This window comes from Prionailurus viverrinus, chromosome D3 (assembly GCF_022837055.1).
Source record: "Prionailurus viverrinus isolate Anna chromosome D3, UM_Priviv_1.0, whole genome shotgun sequence".
Lineage (NCBI taxonomy): Eukaryota > Metazoa > Chordata > Mammalia > Carnivora > Felidae > Prionailurus > Prionailurus viverrinus.
The window spans coordinates 91,462,133-91,483,078 of record NC_062572.1 but is presented as its reverse complement, the minus strand read 5'-3'; the positions used below and the strand labels follow the sequence as shown (position 1 = coordinate 91,483,078).

At 47.8% G+C, this 20,946-nt stretch overlaps 1 protein-coding gene across 6 annotated transcripts in view; it reads right to left on the bottom strand.

Moving 5' to 3' along the window:
* Positions 1 to 2,765: 2,765 nt before the first annotated feature.
* Positions 2,766 to 20,946, bottom strand: part of CNDP1 (carnosine dipeptidase 1) — a 37,122-nt gene continuing 18,941 nt past the window's right edge. For 3 of the 6 annotated variants that reach the window (XM_047827322.1, XM_047827320.1, XM_047827324.1), the window contains 6 exons: positions 17,931 to 18,131; positions 15,175 to 15,259; positions 10,085 to 10,245; positions 8,874 to 9,038; positions 7,492 to 7,633; positions 4,006 to 4,333 (listed from right to left, as the gene is read on the bottom strand). In XM_047827322.1, the coding sequence (XP_047683278.1) occupies positions 4,026 to 4,333; positions 7,492 to 7,633; positions 8,874 to 9,038; positions 10,085 to 10,245; positions 15,175 to 15,259; positions 17,931 to 18,131 (1,062 nt within the window). In that variant the 3' untranslated portion in view covers positions 4,006 to 4,025. The other 3 variants (XM_047827326.1, XM_047827323.1, XM_047827325.1) reach the window with 2 other exon arrangements.

Sequence of the window (20,946 nt, the reverse complement as noted above, 5' to 3'; positions counted from 1 at the left end):
AGTTGTATCCTAGACATTTAACTAATATAGCTATTCTGAATTTAGTTACTTTCCTCTGAAGAGGTTGTTTATGGTTGATAGAGTTTTAATAGGCAGTTAGTTATTCTGACTGTATTCATACTCCATACTTTGTCTCCCTTGTTGTGGTGGCAACTGAAATCTAATCCGGTTCCCTCAGCCTTAGCTGGGATGCTTTAATCTGCCTCACACAGGCTTAGTTCAGAGGTCATCTGGCAATTTAGGCAGAGTATGCAGAATTTGGTGTTTTTCCTTATGTGACTCTTCTTTCCAGAACCTCCCTCCTCTTACTGTGTCCTAATGCAGTAACTCTGGGCTCTGCCTTCTGGCTCCTCAAGTGAGTTTTAAATACAGTTTAGATGGCCTCGTTTATTCGATTCTAATTATTCAAAATTTGAAAGAAAGCATTGGTCATTTTTGGTGACTAATCGTTTTTGAAGATGAATTTAACAGTGACATTTAAAGTGCTAATTTCCTTTAAATTAACATGTACTTCCATTACTTTTAAATGCCTACCTACAATAACAGTAAGAATGTGCTATGAACACTTAACCACCCACGCTAGAATTTTAAATCTACGTTCTCTTTGAATGCTGTTTTGGTGAATTTCAATGTGGGAGGTGAGATGATTTCAAACTTCACATTTTCTATCATAGTCGAAGGCATAATTTTTCTGACATCTTTTCTCATTCTGGATAAGAAATTATACAGCATAATGTTTTTAAATAAAATTTTTCCATGCAATGAAAACTTTTTTCTCTTCAATCTACTCAAGCTAAAAAAGCTCAGAAGCATTTATTTATTTATCATAACTGTTAAGAAATTATAGTCATTACACCTACCATCTGTGCTCTTCCACATCATGCTGGAAAAGAAAGAATACATCACTTTGCTTCAGAAAATCTCCTGTATTTCTCTTTGCACTTCATCAATTGTTTGAGCCTTTGGATGGCTGAGCAAAATATAGAATATACCCAACCCAGCCTCTGCCTCCCAGAGCTTGCTTCCTATAGAGGAAAGTTCTTTACAGCATAGTTAAGAGGAAGATGAGCTTTCTTGAGTGTTACAAGCTCCAGAAAATATAAAGTGGATGTTACAAAGTGAAAGTAAGTGAGAAACCAAATTGAATAGCATTATCTTCTTTTGTGAACCTCCTTCTTTTTCCACTTCTAAGAAATTTGTTGAGCACAAATTATGGGCCAGGCACTGTGCTTAGCACAACTTCTCAGCTCAACTGGCTCATCAGCCTGTGGGAACAGATCAGTGTCGCCCAATCTGGTAGTTGCTCAAGAGAAATTTGTGCGAATCAGTCCACTGATTTTGCAATGCTGGCATCCAATTCAGAAATACTTAGGACACTGCAAAGGCCACATGAAACAGAGTGAATGGAGCCTTGAGCCACAGGTTGCTGTTTTGTGGCCTCTGAATTAAGGCATGATCCTTGTGAAGACACAAGTGCTGCCCAGCGGTATACATGTGAGCCATTATCAGTCACTGGCACCTCAGCATGACTTGTTGTATGTACTTTTCCCCAGTACTGGCTACTCCCAAGACAATTCCAACTAGGAAGAACATGAGAGGAAGAGGATAAAGACAGAAGTCCATGCAGGAGACAGCAGACCTACCAGAAGACACTCCAAAAATGCAACTGCAAAATTAAGAGGAAGATTTCAGCAAGCAATACTGAGCATTTTCTGTGCGCAGTGCACTCCACCGGGTCATGCACACTGCAGTGTGACACATACGTGGAAGAGGACTGCCATTTAGGCAGAGAGATTGGGTGAGGGCTTCTGCCATAAGCAAGCTACACAGGATTTGGCTTTCAGGCCATTGGATGTGACAGTGGAAATGGAAGGAAGTGGTGGCTTTTGAATAATGGAGTCACCTGGTTTTGATATTGAATTGGATCTGAAATAGAAGTGTCAAAGAAGATTTAGGATTCCAGTAGTCCGTGTACCAAGTCAGGGAACACTAGAGGTGAAACAGGTTTGGGAGGATGGGCAAGAGTTTCCGTTTTGGATGAGTCAAGTTTCAGATATGAAATCTGCAGGAAGATCAGGGGTCCAGTTCTCAGAAAAGGTGGCTGAGTAGAGCTGTGCTGGGAGTCCCAGGCATCGGGCTAACAGAGACTGACAAAAGGATGTAGTGGAGTGAGCATGTGGAGGGAGAAGAGGCCCACATCAAGTCCCTTGATGTGCCCTTGACCCACTGCCCCCCTCCAGCTACAAGTGCAGAAAACGTGTCACCGACAAGGCTCTCGCACCATGCAACGCACACTCACACAGGTCTCCAGGCCAATACACTGAGTGATGTTACATTGCTCAGAAGTGCTTGAATTTACTTTACAGCCAGCTTTTGTTCATTGACTAATATGAATACCCTTTTAATAGTATAAATTGGTGTCCTAAACCTCTTGCAATTAGTTCTTGGGAACTCTGCCAAATACATCAGGTAGGCCCTGCAAAATCCAAAACGTCACATGATTCAACATAATCTGGCAAGCATGAACCAAGCTTAACAATAAAGTGTATCAAACACCTGTCCATACTCTACAAATAGGAATCGATGTTCGCTACCATCAGAAGAAAAGCAGATCATTCATATAGATGCCCCCATGAAGCTGACACCTCGTGTGGTGTCCCATTTCTATGACGAGAAGCTGAATCACTAGCCTATGGTGCAGCCCTTTTAGATATGATGCTGCAACTTTTAAAACTGATATTTCAAAAACCCACAAAGAGATTAAATGCATTACGCTTTGATTTTATTTGGAATCCTAGGAGAAACATTCTTAATAAACTCTTAAATTCTTCTCCATTAATGTCATTTAAGTAATGAATTTCTAAAGATTGAATTGATTTGTTTATATACACTCAACTGTAGAAAAATTACATTCTGTTTGTTTGTTTGTTTGTTTGTTTACACCATCAAATGCAATCAAGGCAAACAAGACGGTTAACTAAGATGATTACTAAATGCAGCATTAGCTGATGGCTTTAAATTTAGAATGTGTTACTGATGTCAGGGCTGATTAGATTCATTCTCTATCTAAAACCGATGCTATTAAAAGCTTTGAGCAATTTAGATGTAGTCACTGAGTAAAATTCCAGCGGGGGGGAGGGAAATTCTATCAGGATTGATTCTCCTGTGGTGACTTTACGTGTGCAGGGATGTCTGGGGGGATGGGGCAGGAAGAAAGAAGAAGGTGCAGGAGAGGTGGTTGGTTGGCATGAGTCCTAGAAGAGGTAAAGAGCCTTGAAATAGAAAAAGTACTCATCTTCACAACGGGAATCCCAAATGGCATAAGGATGCAACTACTGACCATTTCTGTTTCAGAACTTTCCAAGAAGCAAGGCAAAATAAACGAAGGAGAAGCAAAAGGTTAAGAGGGCATCACACTCTAGTTACTCCTCTACAAATGAACCCACAGGGAAGTCATGGTCGCCAGTGGTGGGACCAACAGTTTTACTAACAAAAGGAATGTGTGGTAAAGGAAAGGGTGATAGAAACACGGAATGAGTATGTCATGAGCACCGCCAGAACCTAAAAGCACACTGGAGTGATCAGGCCCATCGAAGTGCCAGGGAGAGTCCAGTGGAAGAACTGTCCTTGTGCTCCAAGGAAAGAGTGAGTCTCCTCCCGGGGCTCCTACAGCTGGCCTTAGGGAGATGTTGCAGGTAGCTGTGACTTCAGAAAGGTGTGCCACTGGGATGGTACACCATTTCCAATATCTGTGCCTTTAAAATGTTTTATTACTGGCCCAAATGTCGGAAGATATTTTAAATGGGAGGGAAGACATTATTTCCTGGATGGAAATTCTCTGGATATTTAGATCCTACCCCTATGCAGGGCTGCAGGAGAGGGTATCTGTCAGTAGGTCAGCTCTAAGCTGGAAGGTTCCTGTCATTACAAATGAAGCTTAGCCATCTCTAGGAAAAAGGCAGCAAATAACTTGGATCCTTCTATGTAGTTCCACCTAACAAAAGAAGAAACAAAGAGAAACATTGTTATTTCCATGCAAATGACAGGGCAAAGTAGCCTACAATGTAAATAGGAAGGTTTGGTGATGGAAATTCGATCGCCAGTATGTAACACGACAGAGGGTTACCATGTGGAGACTTGGGGTTTGTGTGGTGAAGGACTGGCCCCTCTGAGGAATCCGCTAACCTGTTGATTTTCTCATTCTGAGAGTGTTCCCCATCATCAACAGCACCCAGCGGGAGCATCATCACACTCTTTTGGATGATATCCTGGAATATTCTGGCAATCGGTATGGTTGAGCCATCCCGGGTCATGTCTGGCTCTGTTCCAAATACTGAAACACAGGAAAGAAGGCATTCGAATAAAATAATGACAACACTACCCCTAGCGATCTTCTCAAATGCAGTGTTTGCTTTCTCTTTTCTTTTTTCTTTTTCTTTTGTATTTAACCATTAAATTTGGTGCCTGGGTTAAGTAAGCTTCTTGATATCATGCAGTTTATATTCTAAAATAGTCACTAGAGGCAAGAAGAAAACCGTGGTTGCCTTCTTTACAATTACTTACTTGGAAAAAAAAAAAAACTTTTAGGGGCACCTGGGTGGCTCAGTCTGCTGAACGTCCAACTTCAGCTCAGGTCATGATCTCAGTTTGTGAGTTCAAGCCCCACATCGGGCTCTCTGCTGTCAGCTCAGAGCCTGCTTCTGATCTTCTGTCCCCTCTCTCTCTCTGCCCACCCCCTCAAAAATGAATAAATGTTTAAGAAAAACTTTTTAAATAAAATTTTTATTTTGAATTGTAAATTTTATAGAAAAGTTGCAAAAATAGTACAGAGTTCCCATATGTTCCTCACTTTTCTTTCTGTAATGTTAACATCTTGTATCAGTTAACATCTTATATCAGTAAGTTATAAAGAATAAGAAATTAGTATTGGAATAATATTATTCACTCAATTCAGACCTATTTGAATTTCACCAATCTTTCCCTTTTTCTATTCCAGGATCCAATCCAGAATCCTAACTGCTTCTTAACTCTCCTCTGGTCTGTGACACTTTCTCAGTCTTCCCTTCTCTTTCATGACCTTGATCCTCTTGAAGAGTACTGATCAGTTGTTTTGTAACCTCTTCTGGGTTTGTCTGATATTTTCTCATGATTGGAAGAGGTCATGCATTTCTGGCAAGAGTATTGCAAAACAATGTACCTACTTTTATGGTTGCTTCATGAATTAAATATTTGGAAAGCGGGACTTCTTTGGTTTTATAAGCAATATATAAATAAATAGCTGTATTCAAGTGTCACCTGAATGTTGTTGTTTTTGTGCTCAGCTGTCAAGGTAGCCCATGGAATAGTTTTCATGGATATCCTAGGGTCTAGAGCCATGAGTTGAAACCGTCGAGGCTAGGGCACAAGTTGCCAGTGACGGAGGGGAGATGCAAAATAAAGACACAAAAGATAACATGCCACATGTTCTTTATCCACAGAGCGAGGTGTGAATGTGAGTCCAGGTGATGTACTTTGCTAGGAGAACTGGCTGTACACACAAGTAAACCAAAAGGTGCCTTATGCGTTCCTGCGAGAGTATTTCAGGTCTTTACTGCTGACCTGGACATTTCAATCCCACATCTCTCCTCAGCTGGCAGGGCACTTACCTTCCTGACTCTTCTTTCTCTCTTCCTGGTTTCCACAGTTTGGTGGGAACACCCTGCGACAGCCGGAGCAGCAGGAATGATTGCGTAGACAACTCTGGCTCTAAGTCTCAGACTGTCCTCGGACCTGCCCTCTAATTTTTATGGTTTTACTTTTACTATATTTTTTAAATAGACAGTGGTGAAAGCGGAATTGACCTTAATTTTATTTATTTATTTCGAGAGGGAGGGAGAGCGAAAAGAGGGTCCCAAGCAGGCTCCACATCCAGTGTGGAATAGGACGCAGGGCTCAAACTCACAGTCGTGAGATCATGACCTGAGGTGAAATCAAGAGTCGGATCCTGAACCAACTGAGCCACTCAGGCGCCCCTGTCCTCTAATTTGTAATGTCCCTGTCCTTGGTACGGATAACCCTGGTAAAGCGTCACTGTTCCCGGGTAGTCTGAACCTCGGAGTCCAGCTCAGCTCTGACTACTGTGGGGCCTGGCCTGAGGCCTCACCCAGGATATAACGCCCACAGGTCCATACAAACACGTGTCAGTGTTTTCCCACTCGGCTTTTGGGGAGACTCTGAAAATCCCCCTGCTTTTCAGAGATTCCCCTACTTTGCAGTTGTGGGCAGTGTCAGGAGCCAAAGAGACTAGGTATTCCTTCTCCCCGCCCAGGCAGCCAGGGCCCAGGCACGTGTCCCGTGCTCACCAACCGCACAATCCGGCCCAGGACTTGAAGTATGTGCCATCAAAATAGGGACCAGCGAGAAAATCCCAAGTACAGCTCTGCTGTCTTCTCTACCCTTGGACAAGCAGAGTGGCAATAAAAAAAGACCACTGGTTTTAGAGTCAGATAGGCTGGAACTGAGTTTATGTGTTTGGTAACTTTGTCCAATGATCTCATCCCCAGGAAGCACCTCTGTGGAAATCCCACGTGGCCTTGGAGCCGTTTGCATCTATGGACCTCACAGAGAGTGGAATTTGAAGACCCAAATATCATGAGGATGGACCCACAGTTAGACCCCTCCAGGGTGAGCCTGGCTCTTGGGGAAGGCCCTACCTTCAAGTAGTGGGTCTCGTTTCCTGTTCTCCACCTTGTGCTGGCCTAAGGCCATGAAAACGCACCCCTCCCTGTGACCAAGAAGAGTGAATCCTGGGGAGCCTGGGGGGCTCAGCCAGTTAAGCGTTCGACTCTTGGTTTCGGCACAGGTTATGATCTCACAGTTCGTGAGCTAGAGCCCCATGTTGGGCTCTGCCCTGACAGCACAGAGCCCTCCTGGGATTCTGTCTCTCCCTCTCTCTCTGCCCCTCCCCTGCTCATGGTCTCTCTAAATAAATTAATTCATTAATTTAATTTAAAGAAAGAAGATGAAGAAAAGAAAATCCCCACAGGGCGGCCCACTGTAAGCTTGCTCCCTCCATGAAATTTTAGCTCCTTCCTCATTTTTAAACCCCAGAGTTCCTTTACTTTCACGCAAATTCAGCTGTGCCCTTTAAAGGACATTTTTATATGTTGGCCATCACTTCCGTAAGTATCAGAGGCTCTCAAGTCCACCATTTTGCCCCAAATTCAGGCTTCCAGACATAAACCCTAATCCTGGCCTTGCCGCTCCCAGCTCAGTGCCCTTCAGCAAATTCCTTAATGTCCCCCAGACTTTATGAACCAGGGGAGGCTGTCGGTAGGGGCGGTGGGACAGTGTGTATGAAGAGCCCTGTGCACAGATGGCACCCAGCGACGTGGCCTTGGCGGAAAGGAGGGCCGGAGTGAAATTCGGAATGTGCTGCCTTCTCCACTGCCCCACCAGGCACCACACCTGGTCCCACGGTAAACTGGCAACTCGAGGTATCGCAAGTCTAACCTGTTTTGATGGCTCTTTTGGCCGCAAGATACTGATTATCTTTAATATTTGCCATCCACGGCTGTAGTCCCAGTGTCATAGAAACAGTCATCTGGTTGGAACTATTTCTTTTGGAGAATATATGTTCAAGATGCTGCTTCACCTGAAAAGGAACATTTTCATTTGTAAGAGAACATGTCAAGTTATTCTCACACGCAGTGACTATATAGCAATTTTTCATCCCAGCCTGACAAATTCCAGTGCTGTGATTTTGCCTTCATTCTTGCAGAGGGGCCTCAGGGACAGAGAGCTTCAGTGGTTACAGAAACACTTGTCTCAGGACCCTGCAGTCCTCAGCCCTCCGCCCGCCCATCCTGACCACAGTGTCAGACTTCCGACGCCTGGCTATTATGAATTTTGGTAATTAGGAAACAATACAACTTCTCAATTTGAATATCCCTCCTTTTTAACTCGTCAGTACCTTAGTGACTATTGTGGGAACATTATGCATTTGGAAATTTCTGGAAAGTGGGGGCAATTCTGAGCTAAGCTATTAAAGAGCATTTGATCAGAGTCCTTCTCTGTCCCCTGGGCTCCATTCCAGTTGCCACAATGGAAATTCTCCCAAGAAAAACTATACTCTGAAATATCCCTCCCATTCATTCCTTCAACAAACTTCTATTGACTGCCTGTCATGTGGCAGGAACTGTCCTAGGTGCTGGGAACACAGCTGTGAGCAAGAGGAAGACAGGCCTGCCCTCTCGGGGATTCGTATCTCCTGAGAAAGAGAAACAATACGTCCAAAAAGAGAAGGAGGGAGGGGAAAAAACAGGGACAGAGACTGGGAAGGCGGGTATTTTGGGATGTAATTAGTGCTAAGAAGACAATAAAAGAGGTCAATGAGAGAGACTTGGGAAGAGGTATTCTTGGAGCTCATCTATCCAGAGCCTACTTTCTGTTGAACTGGAGGTAAACTGATGATAGGTTGATAATTTGGACATGTAACTCCTTCCAGATAACATTTTCATTAAAACGGCTGCTTTCAGAGTACTGATTCCAGACACCAACGGGCAAACTAACTACGGGCTTGAGCATTTCCGGCTCCATCCGGCCGTAGGCAATCAGCTTTTCCGTCTGTGTGTGAACCAATCTTGCCTTTCTGTCAACTGTTTAACGTAAAAATATTTCCCATCACTCCAACCCCAAACGGTTATTTGTCTGACTACTGTAATTGCATACAATTACAGAAAGAGATTTCACCAAACAAAAATTATATTGGTTTCTTGACGTGTGTTACAATCCCTTTTATGTTGGGAAAAAATGATACGTCAGTGCCAACAACTGAATAGCCCACTAAGCCATGGGAGGCGGCCCTCAGAAATGGGCCAATGCACATCTGTCACCTGTTTTTCCACCACAGACGTATTCATGTGAGGGACCAGACGGATTGAAAATTTTCCGATAACTCGGCCAGGGATGACGGTTTTAGCTCCAGGCTCATCAAATGCACCCTCAATCCCGTGGATTGACAGCGATGGGTACCTCCATAGGTGCATTAGAATTTCCTCCTGAATTAAAATAAAATCATTTTACTAAATTAAAGAAGCTCAAGGAAAACTGTTCAATTGTATCGCTTGTATCGCCGATTTATGTGCATCTCTAGCACTGTTTGTGACAAGCTAATTATCACCTTCCTCAGATGTGTCTGGACTAGCCAGACAAGTGGGATCTCCCCTCCAGACCTGAGACACTCTGCTGCCTCTGGCTGACCGAGCCGCTCCACCGATGAGGGCCCCTCGTCGCTCGCGCACTCAAGTTAATAGATGGCAAAGGGGCCCTTTCAGAATTTGGGGCTTGATTATGAATTTCTACCCCCAATCATCACGATGATAAGTTGTGTAGTAAAAGCATTTTCTTTTTTCAGAAGGCTTCAAAGGACTCTGCGTATGGTTGAGCCAGTTTTCTTTGCTGCTGTGACCAAGGCGGAGCTGGTCTGAGGGAAGAGATATACTTCACGGTAACAAACTCTATCACGTCTGTTCAACAGGGTTCCCCTTCTCCTGGCAGGTCCCCCAGCCACCACACACCAGAGCAGCAAAGGTTTTAAAAAGAATAAGAAGGAGAAGGGGAAAGAAACCATCCAAATTTGCCAGAAATGAATGCTTTGGGCTCTGGTTTACTTACACTGAGGCAGCAATGTAGTAACTCACAGATTAGCCCCCAGGGCTCTTGATTTTGTCTATTAAAATGAACAACTGGGGGTCTTGGAACTGGAATGATCAGACTCTTCCCAATCTTTAAGCAGACAGGAAGTGCAGACAGCTGAACACATTGGGTCTAATAAACTGATTTGGAAAAGCATGTCTGTGAGATGGGTGGCTGCCCCAAGGTTACATGCCCGAGGCCAGTGCTGGACAGACCCCACACAGACTTCTGGTTGATCTAGACCTTAGGGAAGTAAGTGGCCACGAAAGTGAAAATCTGCCTCAGAATTAACATCTGCTTTCAGTTCTGAGATGTGTGGATGAGCAGAACACAGTAAATCAGGAATTGGGAAAATATGATTTATTACTGTCATTCCTCTTTCAGATCAGCCATCAACTTGTGAGCATACCTTGGTGTCAAACAGAAATTTCTTAACGTGGCTGCTATGCCGGTATTCCTCCAGGTCCAGATCAATGGCTTTGTACATTTTTCTCTCTTCTTCCGTAAGAGGAGCCACTTGGTCATAGATTCCAGGGATCAGAATATGACCAGATGAGTCCACCAGGCTGCCTGCAAGGGACACGGGAAACAAAGCCAGGGAGGGCTTACGAGTGCACTGAGGTTCCGGCCCGGGCGCGGGGGCCCGGGTGACTCCTGTGGCCGCAGCAGGCCTTGTGACGGGCCCTGGTCCCCCTGGGCAGAGCCGCTAGCAGCACTCACGTCTCCAAAGGACAGAGCTGGTCTCCAGGCAGACTCAGCCTGAGCCAGACCCATTTTAATGTCTACCTCATCAGTGCAGGGATGGAAATACAGGGGTCTGCGTACATGTAACTGGGTAGGACTTAGCTGCATGACACTGGTCCTCAATTGTACCTTCTGTATCAAAAACAAGGTTCGTTTTTTAAATGTTCATCTATGCTGAGTTAAAAAGTAATATATGTTCATCATTTAAAAACTTTGTATGGGTATGTCTATACAGCATTCCTGAGGAACCAAAATCATCATTCTCAGCTTCCCCCCCATAAGAACCATAATATAATAAGTACTCATCTTCAATCAAAAGTATAAAATCCTTGAGATCAAGTCTATGAGGCATACATGATGACTACAAATGCGTTCATAGTGAATAGGCAGATATACCAGTCTGTTATTTCTGAAAGAGTTTGGGGATTCATAGGAAGGGGGGGGGGAATCATCAATGAATATCTACAGAGGAAGTAGATTTAGTAAAACACTGCTCACTACCTTGAAAAAATACTTCTCAAAGCAGCAAGTAGACTAGTGGAGATGGTGAAAAATGTATGCGGGACATCGAAATTTCTCTTCGATCCACGCGGGGACTCTTATTCAAGTGAAGACACTTCGTAAAACATATGCCCCACAGGCGTAATGAGATTGTAACTTGACAATGTCAAAAAGCTACTGTGGCGCACTGTACCTTGAGGTCTTCCTGTTAAAGCTGACACTTGACAAAGCTCGGGGCTGGAGGCTCTGTGAGCACCGGTGTGTCCCCCCAGTTACGGGACACCCGCTGTGCTCAAAGAACCAGAGGAGTGCTGGGGACGCTGAGGATACGTTAAGACCCTGCTTTCGTCAGCAATGGTGCCATCTGTGGCCACACAGACTGAATAGCAAGTGTGACCCGGCACAAGCAGACCAGCGGGTGGTCTGGCTGTCTGCGGGCACAACGGGATCCAAGGCAAACAGGCTACCAAAACCCACAGGACCAGTGGTAGGGTGGTACGTAACAGGTGTCCCAGCACTCTGAGGCCATCCTCGAAAGCAAGACCCCAAGTTTCGAGGGCATCAAGGCAGCAAAATGAGAAGGGAGGTCTTCGCTGTTCTGGTTTTCGACCACCTCCTCCTTAGCCCCTCCCCGGGTCCCCTGTGTACCTCACCCAAACTTCCACAGCCACCCTGGGGATGGTATTGCAGACCGCTATCCACCTCCCTGTGCTACTGTGTTATGGGATTCGCCGCATTTAGCCCAGCACAGCATGTGTGAAATAAGTGATACAAACCGATTGATAAAATTGAAGTTAAAAACTAAGCTGGGTGCCAAGGGATTGGGACTGGCCGTCACTGGTTAGCAGGCCACCCTCTGCACCCTCGCCAAAATCAAAACCGAACCTAAAAGCACCACCAGGAATCACCAGGTCCTCCCTTCGGGGCACGTCCCTAAAGATCTGCCGACACTCTTGTACGCAAGGACAGAGCTGCAAAAGTGCACGAAAGACAGACCCCGTCCGTAATGCGGCTGGAAAGACACAGGGAAAGAAACACCTGAGGGTCCACGAGCAAAGAGCTGTGAAGGGGAGCGGACACCCAGGAGCTGGCAGGGCGCCAGCCAGGTTGTGTGGGACGCGACCGACACGGTCTTGATGGTGAGAAGAGATGGGTGTTCGAAACGTCAAGGTCAAAACAATGAAGACCTGAGACACGCAAGCAGCAGGATGCTCAGTGTCCGTACGGGACACTGAACCGGGACATTGTTGCTGTCATCTCAGCCAGCCGTGCCAGGCATCACCGTGGGGATGGGAGTCAGGGGTCCTTGGCAAATCAGGCTGTGACGTGAGCAGGGGCCTTGCCTCACGCTCACTGCACTTGGCCGGGGCCCGGTGCGGTTTCGAGTCTCGGAGCCTGTTTTCTCAGGATGCAGGACAGCCGTCCCAGCTGCTGGCAGGACAGAGCGCAGCCGACACCCCCCCGAGTCCCCCGCCCCCTGCCCCGCGCACCCACCAGCAGGGAGATTCACGGGAGGCTCAGCACGCGGTGGCCTCCAGGCGCCGCAGGACCGGCCGGAGGGAAGACACCGCGCGCGCCATCCGTGCTTCTGCCCCACACGGCGTGTTCCCGCCGCGTCTTTGCCCAGTCCTCCAACACCGAACGCGTCGGCAAGAAAAAGGACGTTTGCCAAGAATTCATCTCCCCACCCCCTCCTCATTTCCCACTTGACATCACCATCCTCCGAATGGGATGTGATTTCTGCAGCCACGAGGGCCTCGGCCGGGAGCCCAGTCTGGAAGCGCAGGGGAGGCGGAGGGTGGCACCTTTGAAAATGGCAAACGGGAAGCAAATCAAGTAATCCTTGATCCTCAGGAGGCCCCTTGGAATCTAACGTTTGGTAAAAGCACCCTGCACCCGGTGACCTCCCTGCTTTGTGGCTTTTAGGTGAGGGCAGGGAGTAGGAATGCCCACAGAGGAATGCCCAGGAGCAGAGGGCTCTGTGCAGACAGTATGTCCACCCCCACCTCCTCCGACCTCCCATGTACACCCCACTCTAAGCCTCTTTGAAAACAGGAACTTGCAGTGTTCCCGGGGCCAGGGGGAGCTCCCCGTATCCCCCTGGTGGAGACTCCATGCCTTTCATACCGTTGGCACTCAACACACGTTTGTGACTCATTAGCACTCATGGTTACCGGGATCACACAGACAAGGAGCGAGGACAGAGAGATTAGGAACTTGCACAAGGTCACACAGCAGCACCTGACTAACGTGTAGGGCACCTGCCAGTCTGCAGGGGGGAGAACCCAACAGAACCCGCTCTCCCTGACATCCGAACGTGCAGCGGCCCTCAGGGAGAGCCCGGGAGCCAAGATGCTGCCAGGGTCAGCAAGCAAAATCCCTGCTTGTCATCTGATCAGTGCTGCAGTTCAACCGTATGTCCTTCAGGTCTTTCTACAAAGCATATGAAAGCCATAGAGAAGACCCAATCCAGAGTCACTTCACTATGGATTATTTGATTTGTCTCAAAAATAAAAGAAAGTGAAACCACGTGCTTTTCATTCTGTTCGTGATCCTGATCGGATTGTTCTTAACGGAACCATATGCATTTGTAGGACTAAACGGAATTCTATGCCTGGGTGAAACCATACAGTCTAAGAGGATGCAATGCAGCAATCGTGATTGGGGGGGATTGAAATGTACCATAAAGATTTGATGATGCTGTTCTTAAGGAAAAGAAAATTAGCTCTGGTAAAACAGAAGATTAACTCTTTTTCCCCCCACAATACCGAGTTGCATGCTATGTGAATTCTTCTGGAAACAATTTAAAAACTTTAAAAGAGAATGGATTGTTGTATTCCGTCTGATATTTTCAAGCATGTGAGATATGGTCTAAGAGTTATATTTTAGGAAAAGTAGAAGGTCATAAAGGAATAGATAGATGATAGATAAAGAGACAGAAAGAACAGGGGCACTGGGTGGCTCAATCAGTTAAGCGTCCAACTCTTGATTTCGGTTCAAGTGATGATCTCACAGTTCAAGCTCCACATCGGGCTCTGTGTGGACAGTGTGGAGCATGCTTGGGATTCTCTCTCTCTCTCTCTCTCTCTCTCTCTCTCTCGCTCTCCCACACCCCATCTGCCCCTCCCCTCTCATGAGCTCTTTCTCCCTCTCCCTCTCTCTCTCAAAATAAATAAAAAAAAAAAGACAGACAGGACAGACAGATGGGAGATAAATGACAGATAGCATAGCTAGATAACACATGACAGATGGATAGATTTCATTATTTACTTTGGGGAATGAATGAGCAAGAAACTCTACAAGTAAAAACAGTTCTGAAGACCCTAATGGCGCAGGTGGACTGATGGTGCCCTCTCGAGACTGCCGAGGCCAAGGGGATACAAGCCAGGGGGCCAGAGGTGACGCTGTGTCCACACACGAAGAAAAGAGACTTTTTCTAGCTGACTCCCATAGCGGACATGCTTTTTGGGACATGTCTGGCCCAAAAGGGACACGTTGTAAAGCTTTCACAGAAGTACCCTTTGTGCCAAGTGAAGACAGATCCAAGTATTGTGGGGTCTGATGCTTCCCTGAGAACCTCTTTTTTTAAAAGAACACCCAATTATGAACACAAAAGCACAGAGTCCCTGCCAAGCCTGCAAAAGGGGCTCATCCAAGTGAGGCCCCTGAATATGAAGCTTCCTTGAACTCCCGGCATCCAGCCGGATGCTGGGCAGGCCGACATAAGCAAGAGATACAGGAAGAATCAAGGTGATCGGGGTGGGCACTCTGGCTCTCTGGAAACACACACACGTACACATGACCTCCGCTTCCGTACCCCAGACACGCTGCAAGGTCAGGGGCAGGCAGCCACGAGCAGACCCACGGGAGTCCTTGTGCCACTGGGGGCCACAGCAACCTGGACGAAAGGAGCCAAGTGGTGCTGATGTATTTGGCATCATCTCTGGATGCTTCTCCAGAAGGGTCTCTCTGCTAGTGACCCCGAGCGTGGCCAGTTGCGTCACAATATCCAGTAAAAGAAAAGGGGGTGAATTGAGGAAGAGCTTCAGTCCATGAACAAAAGTAATGTGGACTCAGTAAGCCCAAGGAACATTTAGCCAAAGCGGGGGAAGCTAGGAATACGGTTCTTCCTCTACTCGACCCTTACTCAGAACTGGCTTGGAAGCCAAGGGAGGAGAGATGCACTGAACCAAACAGAACTGTATTCCAGTAGGCTCCCCAGTGATTAAAAAGCGAAATGAAATAAGACATTACCAAGAAGTGCAACCAAATCAGCCATTGGCTCATGGAGGATGCCACCAAAGGTTCCTGAATGAAAGTCTTGATCTCGGCATTTCACCTGGAAGGCAGGCAAGAGAGAAGACAGGCGCTTACCCCTGTGGTAGCTCTGGCAGCAGCTATCACGTGGTCGGACACACCCCACGTGCTGTCCCTCAGGACTCGGGTGGATACCTCCCGGTCACAGTGCGTGGGGCACCTCCCGCGTCTTCATTTCCCGTTCTTTCCTGCATCCTCTGAAGCTGATTTCAGTCCCCAACTGTCCCTCCAACATGGCTCTGTCTGAGGCCAGCAGCCCCTTCCCCAAGGGGCTGACGTCTCTGTAGCCCAACCCTGCCTGTCGCTCAGCCCTCCTTCCAGAAACCTCCTCTTTGTCCTTTTCTTACAACTCCACTGGTGTCTCCATTGGTAACTTCTTCCCTGCCTCCCGCCCTGGAGCTCCGTCCCTGGCTCCTACTCCCTCTACACACAGAACTTCAAGAACCCCTTCCCTAGGAGGCGCCCGGGGGGCTCAGTCGGTTAAGCACCCAACCCTGGCTCAGGTCACAATCTCGCCGTTCATGGGTTCAAGCCCCGCGTTGGTTTCCGTGCTGACAGCTCAGGGTCTGGCACCTGCTTCAGCTTCTGTGTCTCCCCCTCTCTCTGCCCCTCCCTGGCTTGTGCTCTCTCTCTCTTTCTGTCAAAAATAACCATTAAAAACATAACAAATAAAAATGAAAAAAGAACTGCCTCTCTGTGCTTCATTTACCGCCTCCACACCCTTCCGTGTCCATCCCTGGAGGTCTGGCCTTTCACCTACCACTCATCTGACCTCAAAATGTTGGTTGCTCGCGGTGCATAGTACTTTGGTGTGCTCCCAGTTCCTGAAATCCTGTAGATGTGGAGGGGAGCTGCGCCTCTGCTCCCACAGCTACCTCCTACCAGCTCACCCATTTCCAAAAGAAGAACAGACACGGGTCCTGTAAACCTGTCACCTTAAAGTTATCTTTGACTTCAGTGCACCCCACACCCAATCTGCTACCAGCTCCTAATGAGTTGCGTTGAAATGTCTCTCTGGTTCGTTCCCCCCATCTCTCCCGCCGGGTTGGTCTTCCCCTCCTCCGGTCCGTCTTCAAAGCACTGCCAGACGCGTGTTCCGTTGAGTCACTTAAGCGTCAAACCTCTACTTCATGAGGCAGTCACACTAACTACAGCACTGTGGGGCCTGCAGAGTCCCACCTCCAAAGTCTTTCCCACCTTCCCCCCACCCCCGATTCTCCTGTCACTTCCTGCACCTGCTCGTGGCCTCCCTTGACCAAGCCAGGATCTCCGCACCTGTTGTCCTCCTGTCTCCCCTCAGCCCTGCATCGCCCATCACTTCTAACCGTCTGTGGCCAGTGGTGCTCTTGGCCGTTCCCTCGTCCCTCCATCACACCGCCTGGAAGGACCTCAGCCCTAGGTCAGCCCTGCCCACTGGGGCCTTCTCCTTCCCTGGCTACTGAGCTCGGCTGCTAACAGTGACCCAGCTGCAGGGCAGGGGACTCTCCCTGCCCAAGCCTCCCCGACGCTTGATCATGATCCGGTCCGTTCTCCCACCCAGTCCCCAGTCACCCTGTGGCAGGCAGACGTACTTCCTACTCAGCAGAGACCCAGAGACGCAGTGGGACAGATGTCCTGCATGTTCTCCCTCGGCAGTGTCATCCTGCACCTGCTCAGAAGAGCTCAGGACACCCCCCCCCCCCCCCGCCGCCCCCGTGCCTTTGCTCTCATAAACCCCTGCTCCCTTGGAGCTTTTCGGTTGCCTCCTGAAGGTGCCCAGACCCGGTGCCCCTCTAGACGTCCTCTCATGTCACGCCTTCTCAAGGCCAAGTCTTTGAGAGAGGTTTCCACAAGGACCTCGCTGCTTCTCCCTCCCATGTCTTCAAGCGTCTGGGTCTCTGGGCAGTAAACTCCTCGAGGGCAGGGGCTGTTTCAGTCAGGCTGTCTGGCCTGGGATTCAGCATCCTCACATCTGGTGAGCAGAAGGCACACGCTGCCATTTAAGTGCCTGTGAGCGCGTGAGCATTTCCACCTTCTCTACACCCTCTCATGCTCACAGCAGTCGGGTGTGGACAGGGCATGTGTGGCTAGTGTGCACCCTGTTACACGAGGACACACGAAGTGGCTGAAAACCTACTGATCGCCCAGGGAGGGCCGTCTGGCTCTAAAGTGCTATCGTATGACTAGAAAAGTTAAAGGAAGCCGAACTGGACCTCCTACTCAGGGATCCCAATGACCCTGGGAGGGGATCACTGGGCCCACTTTACAGGTAAGGAAATGGAGGCTCCGAGTGAAGGAGCCTGCACAAGGCTGCACAGGGAGTGAGCCAGAATTCCCATCAGCCTCAGCCATGCAGGTGCCCCCCCTCCTCCCCCTGCCATAGGGCTCCTGCCCCTCCTTTCGGCAGCCTGGGCCCCATCAGGCAGTCTCCTTACCCCCTGAACTGCTCTTCTCACCTCCAAACTCCACAGCTGTGCTTCCTAAACCTTTTGGTTTTATGAGTCACAAACCCCTGTATCCTCTCTCCAGAAAAATGCACACAGCACAGCCACTCTGTTTGGGGGGCTTCCTGAATCCCCCGTCCTGAGACCTCCATGACCTCCGTGACCCGGCCAAGCCTCCAGGTCAGAACTCTCCTCTCTCAAGAGCTTTCTCTCTTCCCTCCAAGATCCCAGGACGGGCTCCTCCCTCGCCCTCCTGGAGCTTGCAAATACCTCCACCCTGAAGTAGCTGTTCCCTCTCGTGCCGTAGGTGAGGGCCGGCTTCCCCTGGTTGATCCACAGGTTATCTGAAATCACGACGTAGTCTACACTGGAAAAGAACCCGTCCTTTTCTTTTCTGACCAGTTCCTCCAGGGCAACAGAACCGGCTTCTTCCATGCCTTCGATGATGAATTTGATATTCACGGGGAGATCCTGAATCAGATTAACAACAGAACAAACCATTCTGTCAAAAACTTGCACAACATGCCCATTCATCTTTTCGGATCCAGAAGTAGTTCGCGTGTGACATAAATACATCACCACACACATTCAACGTACGGGTTGTCCACATACCCAACGGCTCCATTTATAACAAAGGGGTCAGACCTAAGACCAGGAAGGAGAATTCAAGGGAAGGCCCAGCGTACGGCCTCCAGCATGACCCATTGATTCAGCGTGGACCACAAAGGACTCGGGGAAGGAATTCCTACCGAAAAAGCAACGTCTACACTTCAGGGCTCGGCTGGGCCGCCACAGAGATGGGCACCTTCCTCCCTCTCCCCAAAAGGAACTTTTCAAGAAAGGTTACTCGATTACAAACCTTTTTCTGTTCTCGTAATTCTGAGCGTGATAAATGAGAACTCCTTCCTTTGAACGACTGTCTAATGTTTAAGCCTCAGGATAATTTTTATTTCAAGTATCTGTTATTTTTCAGCTTTGAGTTCAATCTGCCTTTTAACTTATTCAAAGGCTTTGATCTTGCAGCAAAATGGAACTCAGGTTTTTCTCTAGCTAATATTAGGGCACAGAATAGCTCCTTTAAAATTTTTACAATGTGCCTTTCCCCCATTCGGTTTTGATCTTTTTGTATCTTTATAATTTATAACTTCATATCTTTGAGAGCCACATGAAGAGGAGAGGTCAAAGTCTTTTCCTGGAGCATAAAACATGCACAGGAGAACTCTAGAAGTAATTCCATGCAGATAATCAATGGCACAAACATACTAATTAGTTTTAACGAGTGGGATTGACTCACCAAAGATTAACAAAGGCAGGATGAGCGGAGGATTATATATTAGAAATTAAGTGACCTTCGGTCATTCAGTTGGTTAAGGGCATTTGGGGATAACGATTTGTTCAAATGTATCCCTTGGGTACATTTATTTCTATGTGTCTTAAGAAGTTAAGCTGAAGTTCTGAAATATTAATATTTGAAAGCTCTTTATTAACATTTAACTAGAAAACAATTGCTGAGAAGTAGTTGGAAAGCTTAAGAATTTTCTGGCAAAATGTGATTAACACAACACAAGCCAGTAGCTGCTACGTGTTGGGGGAGGCAGACGGCACAGCTGTCCGCTCTGTCACTGACACCCAAGGCGCCCGAGACGAGCTGCTCCACTCCTCGGCCACTCACCTATCCACCTACGCGGTATGGGTGTTAACAGTTGTCTGCCTCTCGGTGAAATTAGCCACTGAGGTGAGGTGCATTTGCGCGCTCGATAAGCAAGACACAGAGAGAGGACGGGAGGGCAGAACAGGAGGGCACCAGCAAGGAAGAAACCACACTGCAAAGGGCCTCACACTCCCGGGCTCGGAGCTCCTCCTACCTGGGACTTCATCTACTCCACTCTAGGTTCCTAAGGTCGAGGGGACTATTCCTAGTTCACACATCAGGTAAATGAGGCTCCAAGAGATTAACTGATTTGTCCAAGGGCAGTGAACATCTCTTCTGTTTTTGTTTTGTTTTTTAATTTTTTTAATGTTTTATTTATTTTTGAGAGAGAGAGACAGAGACAGAGACAGAGTATGATCTGGGCAGGGGCAGAGAGACAGGGAAAAAGAATCCACAAAGCAGACTCCAGGCTCTGAGCTGTCAGCACAGAGCCCGATGTGGGGCTCAAACCTGTGAACCATGAGATCATGACCCAAGCCAAAGTCGGATGCCCAAACGACTGAGCCACCCAGGTGCCCCTCTTCTGTTTTGTTTGTGATCGTGTGCATTTCAGAGTTGAAATTTAAAAAGCAAAGCAAACTTTGGCCTTTATATATAGGAACTTTATTATAAATATTGCTTTCTCCCTAGGAAGGAAGGAAGGAAGGAAGGAAGGAAGGAGACAAATAGAAGGAGGGCGGGAGGGAGGAAACAGAGAGAGAGGGAGGAAGGAAAGAGATAGAGACACAGAGGAAGAAAGGAAGGAAGGAAGGAAGGAAGGAAGGAAGGAAGGAAGGAAGAGAGAGAAAGAAAGAAAGAAAGAAAGAAAGAAAGAAAGAAAGAGACAAGAGAGAAGGAGGGAGGGAGGGAGGAGGGAAGGAAGAAAGGAAATAAGGAAGAAGACACAGAAAGAATGTAGAAAGAACTAAAGAAAGAGAAAAAGAAAGAGAAACCACGATCATGTTAAACACTCAGGGCTTATTTAAGCAGGTATGACAACTCGGGAGGCAGCTTTGTAGGGGGTCAACGGGACCCAGCCAGAACAATGGGCTCACTTAGGAAGCTCGTCTTTCTCAGTGAGATAAAGCAGTGGAGTCAAGAGCAGTTACATCCCTCTCTTCTGCTCTGTCTCAGGAGAAAATGAACTCCTGAAAGAGAAGCCCCTGGCTGCCGATGAAATTGCCTCTAGGAAAACATGGGGCAGAGTCAGGACCTGCTCTGACGGACAGGATTTGGAAGAGGCCATCCAGGAGGGTGGGCTGGCTCGCTCTGCCTGGCACCTGGACACAGACCCCTCCTTCCCCAGGTCTCCTTGGAACAGGCTGGATGGAGACCCACACAGCGGGACCCCCACCTCGAGCCTCCTCTGTCCTAGACAGGGTGTGCTGCTCTCAGAGCCTTTGGCTGGGGTGGGGACGACGGGCAGAGGGTCTGCTTCCTCTGTGACTGGTGACACCTTCCTTTTTGCCCATGAAGTCACCCGGTGGGCCCCATTTCCTTTTTAAATATCCAATCTTCAAATGGTTAATTCAATGAAGTCATGTGAGCAAGAGGAGAGGAAGGTAGAAAGGTTACACATTTCGGTCCCACAAAATC